General features: G+C 37.7%; 2 protein-coding genes across 3 annotated transcripts in view; both read left to right on the top strand.

Annotated features, from left to right (window-relative positions):
- The window catches only part of mogat3a (monoacylglycerol O-acyltransferase 3a), an 8,690-nt gene extending 1,102 nt beyond the window's left edge, over window positions 1–7,588 (top strand). Inside the window, exons 2-7 of the mRNA XM_048179401.1 lie at window positions 880–1,058; window positions 1,434–1,638; window positions 6,132–6,306; window positions 6,393–6,592; window positions 6,701–6,780; window positions 6,868–7,588. Coding sequence (XP_048035358.1) covers window positions 880–1,058; window positions 1,434–1,638; window positions 6,132–6,306; window positions 6,393–6,592; window positions 6,701–6,780; window positions 6,868–6,942 — 914 coding nt within the window. The 3' untranslated portion in view covers window positions 6,943–7,588. The remainder of the gene's footprint in view (window positions 1–879; window positions 1,059–1,433; window positions 1,639–6,131; window positions 6,307–6,392; window positions 6,593–6,700; window positions 6,781–6,867) is intronic.
- A 358-nt stretch (window positions 7,589–7,946) lies between these two features.
- zgc:153012 (uncharacterized protein LOC777626 homolog) lies at window positions 7,947–20,207 on the top strand. 2 transcript variants are annotated; one of them, XM_048179399.1, is made up of 5 exons: window positions 7,947–8,206; window positions 8,309–11,377; window positions 11,459–11,619; window positions 19,426–19,477; window positions 19,647–20,207. In XM_048179399.1, the coding sequence occupies exons 2-5, from the start codon at window positions 10,658–10,660 to the stop codon at window positions 19,785–19,787; spliced, it is 1,074 nt and encodes a 357-aa protein (XP_048035356.1). In that variant the 5' UTR covers window positions 7,947–8,206; window positions 8,309–10,657; the 3' UTR covers window positions 19,788–20,207. The 2 variants fall into 2 exon arrangements, with proteins under 2 accessions (XP_048035356.1, XP_048035357.1); XM_048179400.1 differs by lacking the exons at window positions 7,947–8,206; window positions 8,309–11,377; window positions 11,459–11,619 and adding an exon at window positions 15,850–17,825.
- Window positions 20,208–20,405: the final 198 nt, after the last annotated feature.

Below are 20,405 nucleotides of genomic sequence, written 5' to 3'. Positions count from 1 at the left end.
ATTACAGTAATGCAAATGAGATTGTCATAAAGATAATTTGATAATGCAAAGGAAAAAATATTATTTTAAAGTGGATATTTGTAGAAATAGACATTCTCTTTCTGATAATGGTGAATCTTAAGCAGTCATTTTATCGCAAAATCAAAAGAAAAAATGTATAATTTTATATTGCCTAAAGAAAACTCTGGCTGTTTAATGCAAGTTTTTTTTTTTTAATGACAACTAGGCAATTAAGTTGAAAAGGTTAAATTAAGATAAAATTATATTTTTGCATATTACAGTAGACAATATGAAAACAATTTATACTTTTTTTTTGTAATGCTGCTTTATTGAGAACAAATATAAATACAGAAACAAACAAACAAACAAAAACATAAATGTCTTAATTACATTATTGATTATTTGTGAGGTTAAATGTGCTTATTTGTCATGAAATACTGGCGTAAATCTTATGTTTTATTTAAGCAACTATAAATGAGATTTTTTCATATTACAGTAGACATAATTGTCATGAAAATAACTTCATAATGCAAAAAAAAAAAAGTTTAAATAATGTTTCATATTATTAAATTATGGTGAAATATAGGCCAGACTTCTTTATAGTTTTTGTAAAGTTCACCTAAATATTCATCCAAACATTTTTCATGTTTGTGCATCAGAACTGAACCTGGAACCTTTGAGTCACAAACCATTAAAGCACCAGCGGTCAGTCGGTCCACAACAAAATTAGTAACACAACGTGTGTGTGTGTGTGTGTGTGTGTGTGTGAACTGTTTGACATGAGTACGAACACACTAACAAACACACATGGCTCTAGAGTTCAGTCTCTGTACTGCTGTAATAAATCATAAACACACGTGTGTCTCTCTCTCTGTCCAGCTCAGGTCTGTCTGGCACTGTTTGTGCTCTTGTGTGTCAGTGATTGGTGGATTCTGGGAGCGCTGTACGCTGGTTGGCTGTATCTGGACAGGGACACGCCCTCAAGTGGAGGTCGGAGGTCACATTGGGTCAGAAGTTGGCGCGTGTGGACGTATTTTCGGGACTATTTCCCCATCACAGTGAGTTTATACAAGCATTCGTTCATGATTTTCTTTAAAAAATTTTAAATAAAAAAATTAGGCATCATTTGTTTGCTCCGCCCCTAGTGGGTGGTATCATGTTTCACATTTTGCATAATTTACTGCTCTATTTTATTTATTAAAATTTAATCTTGACTAAACACATATTGTTGGAAAGGTCTGAGACTCGAGGTTTCTGTTTAGTGATTTTGTGACTGAAATGTATTAATTTGTGACACACAATAAAAGTTTCAGTAGCGTTTGTCGCCCGGTGGCTGTTTTTGGTACTGCACCTAAACAAAACCTCACAGGAACCTCAATTTTTGTGACGCTCGTTTAAGAATCTCTCATGGTTTTGTTTCTTTGTCTCTCTAGTTGATAAAAACTGTGGATCTCGACCCTCGTCATAATTATCTGTTCGGGTTTCATCCTCACGGTGTACTGGTGGCCGGTGGATTTGGGAATTTCTGCACGGAAGCGTCCGGATTCTCTCAGATGTTCCCGGGACTCACGCCGTACCTGCTGATGCTTCCCTTCTGGTTCAGAGTTCCCTTCTTCAGAGAATACATCATGTGTGGAGGTGTGTGTGTTTACTCTATAGTACGTGTGTGTGTGTGTGTGTTTGCCCTTGATGTTTATCCTTGTTGTGTAATGAGATGTTGTGAAAGTGTTGTTTGGAAATGTCTGAACTAGAACCAAGTAGGTGACACAGTCAGTCAGTCACACAGAGTTTCTCTGGAACGATGAGCGGACGTGCTTTTGTCAGCAGAATGAATGTCCGTTTGTTGCTTTGGGAACACTTTACGATAAGATCTCATTAGTTAATATATGATGAACTAACTTTGAGCGATATATACATTTTACTGCATTTATTAATCTTTGTTAACGTTAGATAATAAAAGTATATATTTTTATGTTAGTTAACTAATATTAAGATACATACTATATTGTTATAAAATATAGATGTGTAATGTAGAAATCAACATTAACTAAGATTAATAAATGCTGTATTTTTCATTGTTAGTTCATGTTAAGTGAACAAATGAAAACATTGTAAAGTGTTAGTTTTCATGGAGACTTTGCAGGCGGCAAAAATAATTGAAATCCACTTAATAAACTTTATTAATAATGTTTAATGCCATGATTTTATGCTAGAAAATCAAAATCATATATATATTGTTTTTTGTCATGTTTTTTTTGTCATTTTAAGGGTTTTTAAGGGTCTTTCAACTCCTAAATGTTTTATTAATACAATATTTTTTAAAGAATTGAGGTCAAATTTAGTTTTAATCAAAGATAATCTTAAAAAAAACTTTTTTTCTCTCTTTTTTTTTTACAAAAACTGGGTTTTTTTCATAATTTTTATAAAAATATATTAGTAACACTTTACAATAAGGTTTCATTTGTTAACATTATTAGTTAAGATGAACTAACAACAAACAATACTTCTACAGCATTTATTAATCTTAGTTAAATGTTAATTTTTACATTAGTTAATGCAGCGTGAACATGAACAAACAAAAGGTTAACAAAAGTTAATACACTTTCTAAAAACGTTTTAACTTTTAAAAAAATAAGAAACTGAGTAAAAAAATAAATAAATATATATATATATATATATATATATATATATATTACTTAACTAATGCTTTAATGTTAACAAATCAGACTTTAATGTAAAGTTTTACCAATATATTAATTCAAAATATATCAAATAATAACAATCTTATTACTTTATTAGTAAAAAGTCTAATTTCTCCAAATAATAAGATAATACATATTTTAAATTGTTGTGGATTTCTTGTACTCTCATTCATTTTTGCTGTTTCAAAGGGGAAAAAAAAGCATTGCATTCATATTTATTTTTTCTGTAATACTGTTTAAAAAGAGTGAGAAATACATAAAAAAAAAATCACACTCATTTGTGAGGTTAAATGTGCTTATTTACTGGTGTAACTTGTTTTATTTATGCAACTATAATTGAAACAAATGAATTTAAAAGCATTAATCTCAGTTGATGTGTGAGTTGAGTCACGTTTACCCAGTTTGATGGTGTTTCTTCAGCTGAGGGTCAGTGGTGCAACAGATTGATGTAAAAAACTATTTCACACAGAAACAGTGTCACAGTTGATTGTGTAAATCAATGAAACAGACTCAGATGACACAAAATCTTGCTCATTACGGTTTGTTCACTTTCTGCTCCTCCTCGATGATAAACTGGGAAGATTCAGAATGAGCGGCACGTCTGCTTTTGTTCAGTGCGTTCATGAACAGCATGCCTCATTCCTTCAGTTCATGAACAACATGTCTTTTTGTTCACTTTTTGTTCAGAATAGCTGTTTGCATCCATCCGTATTTTATTTAAATTTTTAGACATAGAGTAAAAAACACTGGATAGAAATGCAAAGATGCGCATAAATCTTAAAATATTCTTCGCTCAATTGTGGTGGATGATATTTTTTATTTGATAAGAAAACATGTAAATAAAGTTATACATTTCTCCTTTATATGCAAGAGTTTTATGCGATACTGAATTTTTCACACAAGTTTAACTTTGGATGGAAACAGCTGATGTCATGCCTGGTTCGTTCACTCTGTGATGAAACGGTGCTTTATTTCGCTAATGTTTATGCAATATTCCAGTTTTTTTTGCACTTCCTTCCATCTTATCGGACTGTACCACATTGCATTTTGGTCAATGTAGTTTTCAATTTCTGCCACAAACTTTAATTTGCAACTTTAGATGGAAACTTGGCTAATGACATACTTGTTCGTTCAGTTTGTGAACTGTCGCAAATGTTTTATGTGATATTCCAATTTTTCATACAAGTTTAATCCGCAACTTTAAATGGAAACAGCTACTGACATGCCTCCTTCGTTTAGTTTGTTGGTGCTTTAGTCACAAAACCTTTGTGAGCTTTCAGTTTTTTGTACATTTAATTTATTAAATTTATTAAAATTTATAAATTTTTCACAAAAGTTTCATTTGCAGATTTGGATGGAAACAGCTACTGATTCGTTTAGTTTTGATGAAAATTTATTCGGTGCTTTATTCGCAAATGTTTTATGCGATATTCCAATTTTTCGTACAAGTTTAATTCGCAACTTTATTCAGTTTGTTTGTGATGAAAAGGTGCTTTATTCGCAAATGTTTTCAAATTTTTCATACAAGTTTAATATGCAATTTTAAATGGAAACAGCTACTGACGCCTCATTTGTTCAGTTTGTAATGAAATGGTGCTTTATTTGCAAATATTTTATGCGATATTCACATTTTTCGTACAAGTTTATTTCACAACTTTGTATGGAAACAGCTACTGACATTCCTCCTTCGTTCAGTTTGTTGGTGCTTTAATCACAAAATCTTTGAGAGCTTTCAGTTTTTTGTACATTTAATTCTCATCCTTGTTCGTTCAGTTTGTGATGAATTTATTATATGAAATATTTTATGCGATTACAATTTATTAAAATTTTTCGCAAAAGTTTCATTCGCAAATTTGGATGGAAACAGCTACTGATATGCCTCGTTCGTTTAGTTTTGATGAAAATTTATTCGGTGCTTTATTCGCAAATGTTTTATGCGATATTCCAATTTTTCGTACAAGTTTAATTCGCAACTTTATTCAGTTTGTTTGTGATGAAAAGGTGCTTTATTCGCAAATGTTTTCACATTTTTCGTACAAGTTTAATATGCAATTTTAAATGGAAACAGCTACCGACGCCTCATTTGTTCAGTTTGTTTGTAATGAAACGCTGCTTTGTTCGCAAATATTTTATGCGATATTCACATTTTTCGTACAAGTTTAATTCGCAACTTTAAATGGAAACAGCTACTGACATGCCTCCTTCGTTCAGTTTGTTTGTGATGAAATAGTGCTTTATTCACAAAATCTTTGTGATCTGTCATGTTTTTTTGTACATTTAATTCTCATGATGACGAAATTCTTTCAGTTTGTGATGAAAAGGTGCTTTTTTCGCAAATATTTTATGCGATATAGTACAATTTTTCGCAAAAGTTTCATTCGCAAATTTGGATGGAAACAGCTACTGATATGCCTCGTTCGTTTAGTTTTGATGAAAATTTATTCGGTGCTTTATTCGCAAATGTTTTATGCGATATTCCAATTTTTCGTACAAGTTTAATTCGCAACTTTATTCAGTTTGTTTGTGATGAAAAGGTGCTTTATTCGCAAATGTTTTCACATTTTTCGTACAAGTTTAATATGCAATTTTAAATGGAAACAGCTACCGACGCCTCATTTGTTCAGTTTGTTTGTAATGAAACGCTGCTTTGTTCGCAAATATTTTATGCGATATTCACATTTTTCGTACAAGTTTAATTCGCAACTTTAAATGGAAACAGCTACTGACATGCCTCCTTCGTTCAGTTTGTTTGTGATGAAATAGTGCTTTATTCACAAAATCTTTGTGATCTGTCATGTTTTTTTGTACATTTAATTCTCATGATGACGAAATTCTTTCAGTTTGTGATGAAAAGGTGCTTTTTTCGCAAATATTTTATGCGATATAGTACAATTTTTCGCAAAAGTTTCATTCGCAAATTTGGATGGAAACAGCTACTGATATGCCTCGTTCGTTTAGTTTTGATGAAAATTTATTCGGTGCTTTATTCGCAAATATTTTATGCGATATTCACATTTTTCGTACAAGTTTAATTCACAACTTTAAATGGAAACAGCTACTGACATACCTCTTTCGTTCAGTTTGTTTGTGATGAAATAGTGCTTTTTTCACAAAATCTTTGTGAGCTTTCAGGTTGTTTTGTACATTTAATTGTCATGACGACGAAATTCTATGAAATTCTACGAAATTATATTACGATTTTTCGCAAAAGTTTCATTCACAACTTTAGATGGAAACAGCTACTGATATGCCTCGTTCATATAGTTTGTGATGAAATGTTATTCTCTGCTTAATTCACAAATAATTAATTTGTTCAATCTGTTGTTGATGGGCGGGGTTTATATTCGTTAATCAAGTTTGTCCAAATAGTAAAGGTGCGTCTTTTCACAGTGACTTTTGACCCTGACCTTTGATCTCTGACCTCCGCAGGGCTGGTGTCGAGTGAGAAAGCCAGTGCGAGTTTCCTGTTGAGTCGTCCAGGTGGAGGTCACGCGGCCGTAATCGCAGTGGGCGGAGCTCCGGAGTCTCTGGATGCGCGACCAGGAGCCGTAACGCTTCAGCTGCTGCAGCGCAAAGGCTTCATTAAACTCGCCCTCAAACACGGGTATGAGCGTGTGTGTGTGTGTGTGTGTGTGTGTGTAAGAGACGTTCTCCAAGGTTTGATCACTGTACACTGTGTTTTGTGTGTAGAGCGTGGCTGGTTCCCGTCTTCTCGTTTGGAGAGAACGAACTCTTTGACCAGATGGAGAACCCCGCTGGCTCCGCCCTCCGCCGCATGCAGGACCGCCTCCAGAGGATTATGGGCGTGGCCATGCCTCTCTTTCACGCCAGAGGTGTTTTCCAGTACAGCTTTGGGCTGCTGCCGTACAGGAAACCCATACACACTGTGGGTACGTACACACACACACACACACACACCTCTGCGGCTGCATGATTAGATTATTAATGCGTCCAGGTCAGTATGACGTTCTGATGATTATAACTTCGTCTGTCTGCAGTCGGACACCCCATTCCCGTGACTCAGAATCCGTCTCCCAATAAAGACGACATTGACGCTCTTCACTCGCTCTACATGAAGGTGAATAAAATGCACATAATGATTTTACAATCTTTCCTTTCCGGTTTGTTTCAACACTCTATTTCCTGTGTGTTTCTGTGTTTGTAGGGTCTGACGCAATTGTTTGAAGAGAATAAGAAAAACTACGGCATCCCAGAAGACAAACACCTCGACTTCATTTGACCTCTGTTTAGTCTGTTTAATGGTGTTAAATTATCAATGCTGATGATGCAAGGAACTAAAGTTACACTACAAAGAGAAAATACTAAGTCGGATTATTTTCACGACTGATTTTGTTCATCAGGATCCGTCCGGATTTGTACAAATGATTGCATGTTAATGGTCAATTTTTAAATGTCTACAACACTTGGAAGTAAATGCATTTTGGAGAGAGTGTAAACATTATATATATTCTAGAGTGATTTATATTAACTACCATACTTTCTATATAGTTAAACAATAAGATTCTATAGTGAACATATAGCAATGCAACACAGAAATGACTATATTCATAAAATAACACAAGCTAGTGACATATTACTGTTATTAAATGGTTACTACATACACAATATATTAAGGATATCATTTTTATTAAGCAATTAAATGTAGTCCTGACAGAACAGAACGAGGTTTTGCAAATAAAACTGTGATGCATTTTGGGAGTTGTGCAGATTCATGCTTTATTTTGTTACTGTGATAACAGGTATCTGTTTTATAATGTTTATTAACCCTTCTACATCAGGTTTGTCTTTCTTGTTTGTTTTTAGAGTGGGAATATATTGGTGTACGAAAATGGGAAAAAAATAAACTGATACTTTTTATAACAGTATCTGATTTTTTTTTTTTTTGTATTCATTATTTCTTCTACATCATGAAAAACTTACTCGAAATAGTCGGTAGGTGGCAGTGTGAAACTGCATTTCTTCAACTTGATTTCATTTTATTTTGCTCCCCGATCAAAACGTATTTTGAGACTTACATCGACAAGCTAAAAATATATTTTTATAAAGTCTAAAGGTCTTGGCTAACGCTAAATTCTCCGGATTAATAAAAGTTAAGTATCCGCGATTACGAATCGTACTAAAGCGAAGGCTAATCTCATGAATATTAAATATGTCGCTGATTTGGTTGAATCCAGGCGCGTAGCCTAATTAATATTCATGAGCAACGGCTTCGCCATAGTATGGTTGTGTTGCAGGAACGAAGGCGGAACTTCCGGGTGATGGAAAGTTGTCAACAGTTTCGTTGGAGGAGAATTAATCTGTAAATCTGAGTTCATTAGTGTCGCTTTAAAGTAAATCCCCTCAGAAACTCCACAAGAGAACCGAAGCTGCGGGATTTCGGCGACTGTCGCGGCGGAGCCGAGAGATCCTGAGGAGATTTTGTGATTCGTACTTTATTGGGGTGGATCTGATGCAAATTGATGGAGAATAAACAAACTCCTCGGGTGTGGATGACCATTCTGAATCAGTTTCCTTGACTCTAAAGGGATTTTAATTTTAATTCTCTTTCTGATTTCAGTTTAACGGAATATTTTGTCCTCCTCCAGGGATTTTAGGTGTGGACGCAACATGTGAGCTGTCTTTAGTGTGTTGAAGTTCACACAATCTGTGACTGTACAATTTGACTTCTTCGTGGGATTACAGAATGTTTCTGGCTCAGCTTTGGTCCTAATTCACTTTTCTATTGGGCTCAGGTTCAGTCCAGATCCAGTAAATCTCTTCTGCACAGCTTTCCTTTGATGTAGTGTTTCGTTTTTGACAGAAACGCACTGATTCTTGTCTTATATTACCCTGATGCGGGTTAGTTTGGTGTAATTAAATGTCAGGTCTCGGGCTGCAAAAGTGTTGTGCAATGCTTCTGTTTCTGTGCGCACGTATGCGGGTATTTGCTTAAGGGGACCGAGGAGCGCGCGTGCACGTGCGCGTTCTGTGACGTCATTTCTGCGTGAACTCAGTGAAATCAAATCTCATTCCAGTTTTAATTCGAATCAACCCCATGCAGCCCGAACTGTAGTATTTATAGTTTTATTATGTGCAAGTTTTACTCTTAAAGTTTCTGAGTTTTGATGTGCGGAATATTGGAAGTTCTGCATCTAGATTAAAAACTCGATCCACGTTTAAATCAAATTTGTGAACGGAACTGTAACGTTTAGAGTTTAATTCTAAGTTTTACTCTTAAAAGCTGCAGAGTGTGTTTGAGCTTTTACACCAAATTGCTGAACTTGCTCGGGTTTTAATTTACGGTTTAAAAGCGTGATATTCTATTTTCAAGTTTTATTCTTAAAGTGTTTAAGATGGTTTTAATTTTAAGTTAAATGCATGATCCACTTGTAATTTGAATCAAATGAAACTGTAATTCCACACTTGATTGTGATTTGATTCTTTGCAGGTTCTACTCTTTAAAGTGTGATAAGCTTTTACGCAAACTTTTTCAAAACTTTTCCTCTTGCTCCGGTTTTAAATTGAGGTTAAACGCTTGGGTTCATTTCTAATTTTTGAATGTCAGAACTGTAACGTTTAACGTTTTGAATTTTCTATTCAAGTTTTACTCTTAAAGTTGCTGAGCATTTTGAGCTTCCACACTTGCTCTAGTTTTAATTCGAAGTCAAACGCGATTCTAAATTGATTCTAATTTGAATTAAATGCACAGCCAGAACTGTTACATTTAGAGTTTGATTATATTTCAGTTTTACTGTTAAAGTTGTGTTTGGTATATTCCATTTGCTCCAGTTTTACTCTTAAAGTTGCTGAGCGTTTTGAGCTTCCACACTTGCTCTAGTTTTAATTCGAAGTCAAACGCGATTCTAAATTGATTCTAATTTGAATTAAATGCACAGCCAGAACTGTTACATTTAGAGTCTGATTATATTCCAGTTTTACTGTTAAAGTTGTGTTTGATCTTTTCCATTTGCTCCAGTTTTACTCTTAAAGTTGCTGAGCGTTTTGAGCTTCCACACTTGCTCTAGTTTAAATCTGAAGTCAAAACGATTCTAAATTGATTCTGAATTTAATCAAATGCACAGCCAGAACTGTTACATTTAGAGCTTTACTCTTAAAGTTGTGTTTGATCTTTTCCACTTGCTTCAGTTTTAATTTTAAGTTAAAAGCAAGATCCACTTGTAATTTGAATCAAATAAGCAGTCAGAACTGAAACTCCAGAGATTGTGATTAAATTTGACTCTTTGCAGGTTCTTCTCTTAAAGTTGCGCAGTGTCTTGTCACCAGTTCTCAGCAGACGGTAGCAGAACGTTGACGGAAACAGAACTTCTTGTTTTTGTAGTCACTAAACTAGTCCTGCAGACTAGAAAAAAAAGCCCTGACACGCTCAGGCATTAAGCTGCAAGAGGAAACCATCTAAAACGCCCTAATTATTGTATTTATTTTGTTAACATCTTTTGGATGGGCTGTTTGATCTTGAATAATCAAATCTGTGCATGCATGGTGATTATGAGTCTCTTTATTGTGTCCTGAGCTGCGAACGCACATACTGCACAACTGCCAGAGGAAACAGCCATCAGAGCCGAGACTTGCGCAACTTCTGGGCAGAGAAACTGCTCTTGTTACTGTACTGGCTGTAGTCTAAATACTCCAAACAGCCGCAGGGAGAAGGAGGATAGAGTGCCAAGCGCAATGGAATAAATGTGATTTATTTTACTTTTCAGTTTTACCACGTACCTGTGAGTTCACCTGAGGACAGAGAATATGGTTTATCTGATCCAGATCCACCCTAGAGACTGAGACTTGCTTTGGAATGGTTAGGATATCCATTTCTTAAACAGATTCTTTCACTCTTTTCTCGCTTTTTCTTTTCCTGCCAGAGTGTGAAATAATGAACAAGGATCGGGCTTGGAGCTCTTAAGCATAACGTCATACCGCTCACACACTCTCTGTCCAGAATGAGTGGTGGAAAGAAACGGAGCGGTTTTCAAATCACCAGCGTTACGTCGGACTACAATCAGGGTTCTGGAGAAAACCATCCGACGGAGCTCCTCAGCCCTGGGGCTCAAAGAGCCACGCCCCCTTCTGCCAGAACCCCCGCCCATGGGCGGAGCCCCAGAAGCCAGACTGCATCGCCCACTCAAATTATATCCAATGGCCCATTACTGCGTCATAGCCCCGCCCTCCAGATGCAACAAAGCTCCAGTCAGCCGACCACACCTGTCACGGCCAGGAAGCAGAGTTCGCTGGACGCCGGCGGGGCTTCGCGGTTTCGTGTGGTGCGTTTGGACCAGGGACCGGGCGAGCCTTACAAACGCGGCCGGTGGACTTGCGTGGATGTTATGGAGAGGGAGGTCGAGGAGCGAGGCCTCCGCCGTGTGATTGACAGCATGAGACACGCCCACTCACTGGAGTCCTTAGAGACAGTGGGGCTGGGCGGAGCCGAAGGCGCGGTGGGCGGAGCCAGACTGAAGCCGTTGGGGGTGCACACAGGTCACATGGTACACTCGCAGGGCACCACTTACTTGCTCAGCCAATGCCGGACAGACTCCGCCCACAGCGGCCCACCCTCACCTTCGAACGACACGCAGCCAGTCACGTCACCACACTTGCCGAACACACCCCGTATCCGCAACATACCCGCCCCGCTGCGCCTCGACATGGATGCTGTTGGAAAGGTGAGCGCTTGCACACTCGTCTAGATTTTCCAGTGAGATTTATCCATCTTTTTTTAACCCAGTGTCATTTTCTTTTCACAGCTACGGACCACCCGCTCACAGCCGGCATCGCCCGGACCGCACCTGGGTCGGGACAGTCCCTTCCATCCTGGACTCACGCCCATCCAGACGCCGTCCGCCCTCGCACTGGCGCAGTCCATGTTCGGCATGGGTCGAGCGTTCGAGCTTGTGGGAGACGACGGGTGAGCCGAGAGACTTATCTGACTTTAGAATGACGTCTGGTTCTGTATGTCATATGTCACTGATAACTACACTTACGGTGTGTTCACAATAACTATAACTATAAAATTTTAATAATCGCTTTAAACTGTATAAGAATAGTGAAGTCCATACTACAACTATAACGATAACTATAGGCTAATTTATAAAGTTTTAATAATCGCTCTAACTAGTAGCAGAGTTCACACCACGATTACAACTATAACCATAACTATAACCATAGTTTTAATAATCGCTCTAACTCTAAGAGAATAGTGAAGTCCAACCACAACTATAATGATAACTTTAACTAAAGTTTTAATATTCGTTATAACTCTGAGAATAGCGAAGTCCAACCACAACTATAACGATAACTTTAACTAAAAAGTTTTAATATTCGTTATAACTCTGAGAATAGCGAAGTCCAACCACAACTATAACGATAACTATAAAGTTTTAATAATCGTTATAACCGTTATAACTCATAAGAGAATAGCGAAGTACAACCACTCCTATAACGATAACTAAAAAGTTTTAATAATCGTTGTAACTCTGAGAATAGCAAAGTCCAACCATAACTATAATGATAAATTTAACTAAAGTTTTAATAATCGTTATATAACCGTTATAACTCATAAGAGAATAGCGAAGTCCAACCACAACTATAATGATAACTTTAACTAAAGTTTTAATATTCGTTATAACTCTGAGAATAGCGAAGTCCAACCACAACTATAACGATAACTTTAACTAAAAAGTTTTAATATTCGTTATAACTCTGAGAATAGCGAAGTCCAACCACAACTATAACAATAACTAAAAAGTTTTAATAATCGTTATAACTCTGAGAATAGCAGTCCAACCACAACTATAATGATAACTTTAACTAAAGTTTTAATAATCGTTATAACCGTTATAACTCATAAGAGAATAGCGAAGTACAACCACAACTATAACGATAACTAAAAAGTTTTAATAATCGTTATAACTCTGAGAATAGCAAAGTCCAACCACAACTATAATGATAACTTTAACTAAAGTTTTAATAATCGTTATAACCGTTATAACTCAAAGAGAATAGCAAAGTTCAACCACAACTATAATGATAACTTTAACTAAAGTTTTAATAATCGTTATATAACCATTATAACTCATAAGAGAATAGCGAAGTCCAACCACAACTATAACGATAACTTTAACTAAAAAGTTTTAATAACCGTTATAACTCATAAGAGAATAGCAAAGTCCAACCACAACTATAATGATAACTTTAACTAAAGTTTTAATATTCGTTATAACTCTGAGAATAGCGAAGTCCAACCACAACTATAACGATAACTTTAACTAAAAAGTTTTAATAACCGTTATAACTCATAAGAGAATAGCAAAGTCCAACCACAACTATAATGATAACTTTAACTAAAGTTTTAATATTCGTTATAACTCTGAGAATAGCGAAGTCCAACCACAACTATAACGATAACTTTAACAACTATAATGATAACTTTAACTAAAGTTTTAATAATCGTTATAACCGTTATAACTCAAAGAGAATAGCAAAGTCCAACCACAACTATAACGATAACTTTAACAACTATAATGATAACTTTAACTAAAGTTTTAATAACTGTTATAACTCAAAGAGAATAGCAAAGTCCAACCACAACTATAATGATAACTTTAACTAAAGTTTTAATATTCGTTATAACTCTGAGAATAGCGAAGTCCAACCACAACTATAATGATAACTAAAATGTTTTAATAATCACTTTAATTCTTAAAAAAATAGCAAAGTTCACAACAATAACTATAAAGTTTTAATAATTTGCGCTAAGGATATTTTAGAGCGTTTTTTTTTTGTTTTGTTTTTTTGTTTTTTTTCAGCTGATGATTATTACAAAACACTAACAGCCAATCAGAATCCTTTTTTAAAGAGCTCAAGCATTTAAAGAGGCAGAAGACAAAACTGAACATTATTGTCTGCTGGTGTGCTGTGGACACATATACAGTTATTGTTAATTATTGTTATAGATATCGTTCGTGGTGTGTTCCTCTGAAACGATGCTGGAGTTTGGTCACCAGATCTATGAATCTTTCAGAACCGACGCACATTTGTTACGACTTCAGAGCTGAACCTAAAAAGACATGGTGATGGGAGGAAAATTATATTTATTATATCATAAATATATATATTTCAATGCTTTTGCAAACACTTTGTGTTCTTTGCGAGTGAACGCTAAGTTTCTCAAGGAAACGCAACAATTTTCTTCCATTGTCATATTTTTCCCATCTCCAGACTCTGTATTAATTAATATTAAGCATGATTGCCTTCTGGTTTACATTAGTTCTTGTGTTCGCTGATGTTACCGGTTCTTGATTTGAGGTTTAAAGTGCCATTTTTTTCTGGTCCACAATACATTTCGTTAGAGGAAACGTGAATTGTCTCTGTCTGTCTTACACATAAGCCAGTTGTTGCTTGTCTATATTTAGGTGTGAGCTGAAGTGCGCATGTATTTATAGAGAGTCGAGTGGTTGGAAAGGTGATGCTCTTGGTTTCTTGAGGCCCTGATGAGCGTTTTCACACCGTAGTGCTTACTGTCACAGACCCAGAGGAAATGCCTCAGTCATACAACTCACGCAAACACTTTTGCTAGTCCTGAACACACACACTCTACATGGGTGCGGGAACACAAGCCTGTTGTTATTACTGCATTGTGTTTCTTGCAGTGTGTACTTGAGTAAAGTGTGTTTCTGGCCTTCATGTTTGTTTGTTTTTGGTCATTCTCTCCTTCTCTCTCAGTTTAAAGCTGCATTAGTGCAGGAATAGAGGCGCCATTCATGATGAGGCAGGAAAGTTAGAAAGAAGTGTGTGTGTGTGTGTGTGATTCAGTTGCTAGTGTGTTTCAAACTGTGTCGTATCACACTGATTTTGTGTTTTGAATCACACACACACACACACAGCTGAACTACAGACCACCCAAACCCTGCGAAGCTTCTTGGTTGAGTTGTTTCATGAAATAAGAGATTCTCAAACAAATCAAACATGAGGATCGGTCATGGTGTGCCGGCAGCTGATATCTGATTCTATAATCAATATTTACTTGATTTCCAATGTCCCAGTTCACATACTTACACCGCACGGCGTATGTTTTGTGTAGCGCTTTGCTGATGGGAAAGATGTATAATGCATTATAAAAGTATTTTTAATGCATTGATTATGCCTTGTAAAATTTACATAAACCCCGCCCCCGAGAACACCCAACAAAGGGGGCGGGGCCATGTTGAGCTGCTTTAGAGAAGAGGAAGAGTTGTTGTAGTAGAGTGTTGTTGTCATGCCGTCATTTTACGGCGGACTGCTTCACAAACGAGGGTCAATTCAACACAAAAGATGAACATGACGACACATGCTAGTGGATGAGTTGATCAACTCCACAGCAACTACATCAATTTATCCACTAACCATTCAGAAACGTCTAAAAGTTGTAACTTCTTCCTGAGTCTCTCCATCAGTGTCGACTCCGGTTTGAACAAAGGCTGAACACCGTTACTGACAATCCTCATTTTGGCTGCGTGAGATTCTCCATCTTTGTTGTTGTTGAGCTGTTGAAGCTCCGCCCTCTTCTGGAAAGCGGAGCTCATTTGCATTTAAAGGGACACACACAAAAACGGCGTGTTTTTGCTCACACCCAAATAGAGGCAAATTTAACAAGCTATAATAAATGATCTGTGGGGGATTTTGAGCTGAAACTTCACAGACACATTCTGGAGACACCAGAGACTTATATTACATCTTATGAAAGGGGCATTATAGGCCCCCCTTTAAGTATCTTCTTTTATGTCTCACAGAAAAAAACAGAAGAGTCAAACCGTTCTCTACTTGTGTCGTCAAAAGTACCACTACTTCAGTATGAAGTCGGTACTAAAATTTTAAATATGTGAGAATACCAGCATTTCCCCCAAGCTGTTGAGTGGATTCTGACTAACTTAAACACCTCTGATTGGCCATTGTGTTCACATGCTCAACAGATATGTCTGTGATTGGCTACAAAGATCAACGCTTCAAAAACATGTTGTAAATAGACATCTTTGACGCTCTTCACCAAGCAGGCATTTATCAGCAGATCCCTATGAATACCTGTTTTCAAACACTCCCATGTGGATCTGTGTAAGCGCTCAAGGAAAAGCGTCAAAGATGTCTATTTACAACATGTTTTTGAAACTTTGATCATTGTAGCCAATCACAGACATATCTGTTGAGTGCACGAACACAATGGCCAATCAGAGGTGTTTAAGTTAGTCAGAATTCACATTTTTAAAATTTCACTACCGACTTGGTACCGAAGACTGTACTTTTGACAGCACTACTACTCTGTACTTAACCATCGGTCTTGCACATCTGCCATGTTTGTAGTTTTTAAGACTTTTTATTAATGTTTGTAGTTCTAATTGAATCCTCGTGCATTGGGTTGAGTGTTCACGGATCTGTACTTTGAATTCTAACCAGAAATAGCAGACCATCTGTGTACCTTTGGAATACTACGATTTCTCATGATATTATGTGAATTGGGATGCAGCCTGTGTTTGTGTGTGAAGGAACGGATGGTGGGTGGAGTGTGGAATGCTGAGAGCCGTGTGGGCGGGCAGAGAATCCCAGTGTGAGACGTGATTGGCTGCGCCGGACAGTGGGCGGAGAACAGAATCAAAGAGTGCAGTGTTGATGTATGTGTTTGACTGTACATATTTACATATGTACAAGTCCTGTGGGCCAACAGTGGAGATCAACAGTGTCTTGGAGATCTCCGGCTCTGACGGGTCGAACAGGTGGACTTTCTCCCCAGATTACGCTAATCCTGGGATTTTGCATGCATCGGGCCAGTTTGACGGATTATAGCACAACAGGGTGTTCAGAGACGGACGGAGGTCTTGTGATGGAAATGAAGGAATGTCAATGAGGTCTCATGAAGATTACAGACCGCTTTGGAATAACCATTTAAGACGCTAGTAACTTGACTACATTTTTTTAGTAGCTCAGCTGCGGTTCAGTGTGATCAAACACTATACGGTGCCGTTTTTTGAGAAAGTCTATTGCATACAATAGATGTTAAGTCTATATGCATTGCATATAAATTTATTTCAGTTAGTTGTCAAAGGAAACATTTAGTTCTTCTTCTAATATTCAGATTTTATTTCAGCTTCATTTCCGTTACCAAAAAATTTTCTTTTAATAGCAACAAGCTGAAATAAAATAAAGTAACAAACGTTTTTTTTTGTCGTTACTGCTTTGATTAACTATAATAACCCTGGGCTGTCACTCTTGTTCTGATGTGCAACAGTGATTGTTATCGTTTCATGTCACTGAATGAGTCAGATCCTCTCCGGATGCTTCTGAACGAGGTCAGAGGAAACAATTACACGATGGCTCTTCCTGACGGCGCCTGAAGAAAACCGCGTGCATGAGTGAGCTTCCTTTTGATGTGTGGTTTTACGCCTGCCGATTCCCCACCATGCTTGTTAATGTGCGAAAGATGATCTCCATTTTTGAAAGTAAAAAACAGCCTCGTCCTTTGTCACTTCCTCCGTGTGTCTCTCATGACCAGACACAAAGAGAGAATCCGGTCCTCCTTGACGGACCTTCACCTGACTCTAAGCCACACCCCTCCTCGGTTAGCCCCACCCCTCCACCGGTGATTTGTCGGCCACGCCTCCATGCTGGAGAAACAAGAAGTGTGACTCTGCGTAACGCCGGTGGAGCTCGAAGGGTTCGTGATTCTTGGCCAGTCGGGAAGCTTGATTACTATCCGAGGTCTGGGTGCTTAGCTGTTTCCGTGGAAACAAAAGAGCCAATCAGCAGCAAGCGCTTACCGCATACGTCACCCAGAAACAAACCTAGAGACGCCGTGTGCCGAACATCAAGAACAGACAGAAAGTGCTTGACGAAACCTACCATCTCCTCTACAGACACAGCTCCACCTGCTGGTCACTCTCAGACACAGCGCTCAGACAATAATCCCAGGTCTGTTCGTATCGGATCATCCTGCAAGTCCTGTGTTAGTGATCAGAAATGTCAGAATCCCGTGTGGGACTCATTGACTTCCTCTGTGAGAACAGAGGGAGGCGGAGCTCTTACGCACAAACCAAGACTCCGCCCCTCTGACTCCTCCCTCCTTTCCCTTCTGCTTTTCTTCCACAGGTAACTGGGTTGGTTAGGGTCATGCAGTAGCTTCAGTTTGTGTGTGTTTGAATTGAATTGTGTTATTTGAGGTTTTCATTCATCCTTTCAGAGGTTTATGATGTATTTGTGGTCGTGGAGAGCGTCATCCATTGAGCTTGCTGTTATGAGAAGCATGTGCTGCCCACCGCATTCAGAACAATACCATCAGTGTTGCACACGTACAGCCGTTCTCAGTGTTCCTCGTGAAGACCTGCAGTGAGGACTGTGTGTGCTGTACTGGTGTTTAAGAGCAGCATTACTGTAACTAGAGGGAAGGAAAGAAAGTCCTGCAGCATTTGTGCTCCAATGATTCCTCAAAAATTGTTGTTGAGGAGAGTGTGCTGCTACTTTACTAAGTGATCAGACACACCATTTTCTCCTGCTGGACCAGAAAGCAAATAAAAAACCCACAGATGCACATTGAAGGAAGGACCCAAGCCTTTTCTATAAATCCCCCAGAAAGGGCCATCTATAAACGGCCTATCAGCCACCTACAAAGAGCCTAGAAACTGCATAGCAACCACCTAGAAACAGCTTAGAAACCAGCTATAAACAGCCTAGGAACATCTTAGAACCACTAAGAAACAACCTATCAACTACCTACAATGAGCCTAGATACTACCTAGAAACAGTATAGCAAGTGCTTAGAAACACTTAGAAGCCACCTTGAAAAAGCTTAGCAACCACCTTAGAAACAGCCTAGAAACTACCTAGAAACAGCATAGCAACCAACTAGAGCCAGCTTAGCAACCACCTAGAAACAGTATAGCAACCAACTAGAAATAGCCTTGAAACCACCAAGAAAAAGCCTAGCAACCACCTACAAACTGTCTAGAAACAGCATAGCAACCATCTAAAAAAATCATAGCAACCAATTATAAACAGCTTGTGAAACACATAGAAACCACTTAGAAACCATCAAGAAACAGCCTAGCAACCACCTACAAACAACCTAGAAACTACCTAGAAACATCATAGCAACAGCCTAGAAACTACCTAGAAAGAGCATAGCATCCACCTAGAAAGAGCATAGCATCCACCTAGAAACAGCTTAGAAACTACCTAGAAACAGCATAGCAACCACCTAGAAACAGCATAGAAACTACCTAGAAACAGCATAGAAACTACCTAGAAACAGCATAGCATCCACCTAGAAACAGCTTGGCAACCAACTAGAAGCAGTATAGCAACAAACTAGAAACAGCCTAGCAACCACCTAGAAACTGCATAGCAACAAACTAGAAACAGCATAGCAACCGCCTAGAAACGGCATAGCAACCAACTAGAAACAGCCAAGAAACCACTTAGAAACCACCTACAACAACCTAGAAACAGCATAGCAACGCCTAGAAACAGCATAGCAACCAACTAAAAACAGCCTGGCAACCACCTACAAACAAACTAGAAACCACCAAGAAACAGCTTGAAAACCACAAACAGCCAAGAAACAGTTTAGCATCTTGCCAATTTTATTTTATTTTCTGCTTGAATTGTTTCCTTTTGGTTTTTGTGAAGAAAATAAAAAACCTGTATTTTATAGTGAAAATGATTAATAAAAGTTCATCTCTCTCTATTGCAGTGGAACCAACAGCAGTATGATCGCCATTGATAACAAGATAGAGCAAGCCATGGTGAGATCACTTCCAATATTAATAATAATGTTTATTAAAAAGATACATATATTGACTTTGTGTTTTGTAAAATATTTGTTATATCTTTTAACACATTTGAAAAGTGTGTCTATTGATAATATAATGTGCAGCTCAATGATGAAAGAGTTGAATGTGTGTGTGTTTGCAGGACCTGGTGAAGTCTCACCTGATGTTGGCGGTTCGAGAGGAGGTGGAGGTGCTGAGAGAACAGATCAAAGAGCTCTCGGAGAGAAACGCTCAGCTGGAGAGAGAAAACTACATCCTCCGAGCCCTCAGGGACAGAGACTGAGCCAAACGCATGACACTAGCACCAGTGCATCATGGGAGATGTAGTTCAATGAGAAAAGCGCCCAGGAAAAAGGGAAGGAGACCGGAGGAGGTGAAGCCAGCGTGTGCAGTATTGACCAATTAGTGCCTTAAACACCAGTAATGACTGATAGCGCTGCTCACATGCTCTAATTAAGAGATTGCAAGATAATTAAATAATGTTGATTTTTATGACGCTCCCTAAACAGTGCCTATTTATTACTGTCAGTGTGAGTGTGTTAGTTTTAAAGCACTGCTCACATCTAGGTTAATAATAAATCTCTTTATGTTGACCACCACTGGCAGATGGAAAGACTAGTTTAGTTAACTCGCTCTCTCTCTGTTAGTTTAATAATGGTTTGATCTGTTCTGCATTATGCGCTCTAATAAATAACTCTCACTACTCTGGCTGTGTGGTGACTTCACGTCCTCAAAATGAGATGGATTTGCTTAAAGGGGCAGTTCACACAAAAAAATTTTGTCATCATTTACTCATGTTGTTCCAAACCTGTGTGAGTTTCTTTCTTCTGATGATCACAAAAGAAGATATTTTTAAAGAATGTTGATAGACATTTCATGGCACCCATTGACTTACATAGTA

This window comes from Megalobrama amblycephala, linkage group LG24, assembly GCF_018812025.1.
Source record: "Megalobrama amblycephala isolate DHTTF-2021 linkage group LG24, ASM1881202v1, whole genome shotgun sequence".
Taxonomy (NCBI): domain Eukaryota; kingdom Metazoa; phylum Chordata; class Actinopteri; order Cypriniformes; family Xenocyprididae; genus Megalobrama; species Megalobrama amblycephala.
This window is presented reverse-complemented; position numbering and strand designations above follow the sequence as displayed.

Coding starts and splice junctions, on each gene's coding strand:
- zgc:153012 (XM_048179399.1), top strand. CDS start 10,658: ATGAGTGGTGGAAAGAAACGGAGCGGTTTTCAAATCACCAGCGTTACG. Junction 11,378..11,458: donor ACATGGATGCTGTTGGAAAG/GTGAGCGCTTGC, acceptor TTCTTTTCACAG/CTACGGACCACCCGCTCACA. Junction 11,620..19,425: donor GAGCTTGTGGGAGACGACGG/GTGAGCCGAGAG, acceptor TCTCTATTGCAG/TGGAACCAACAGCAGTATGA.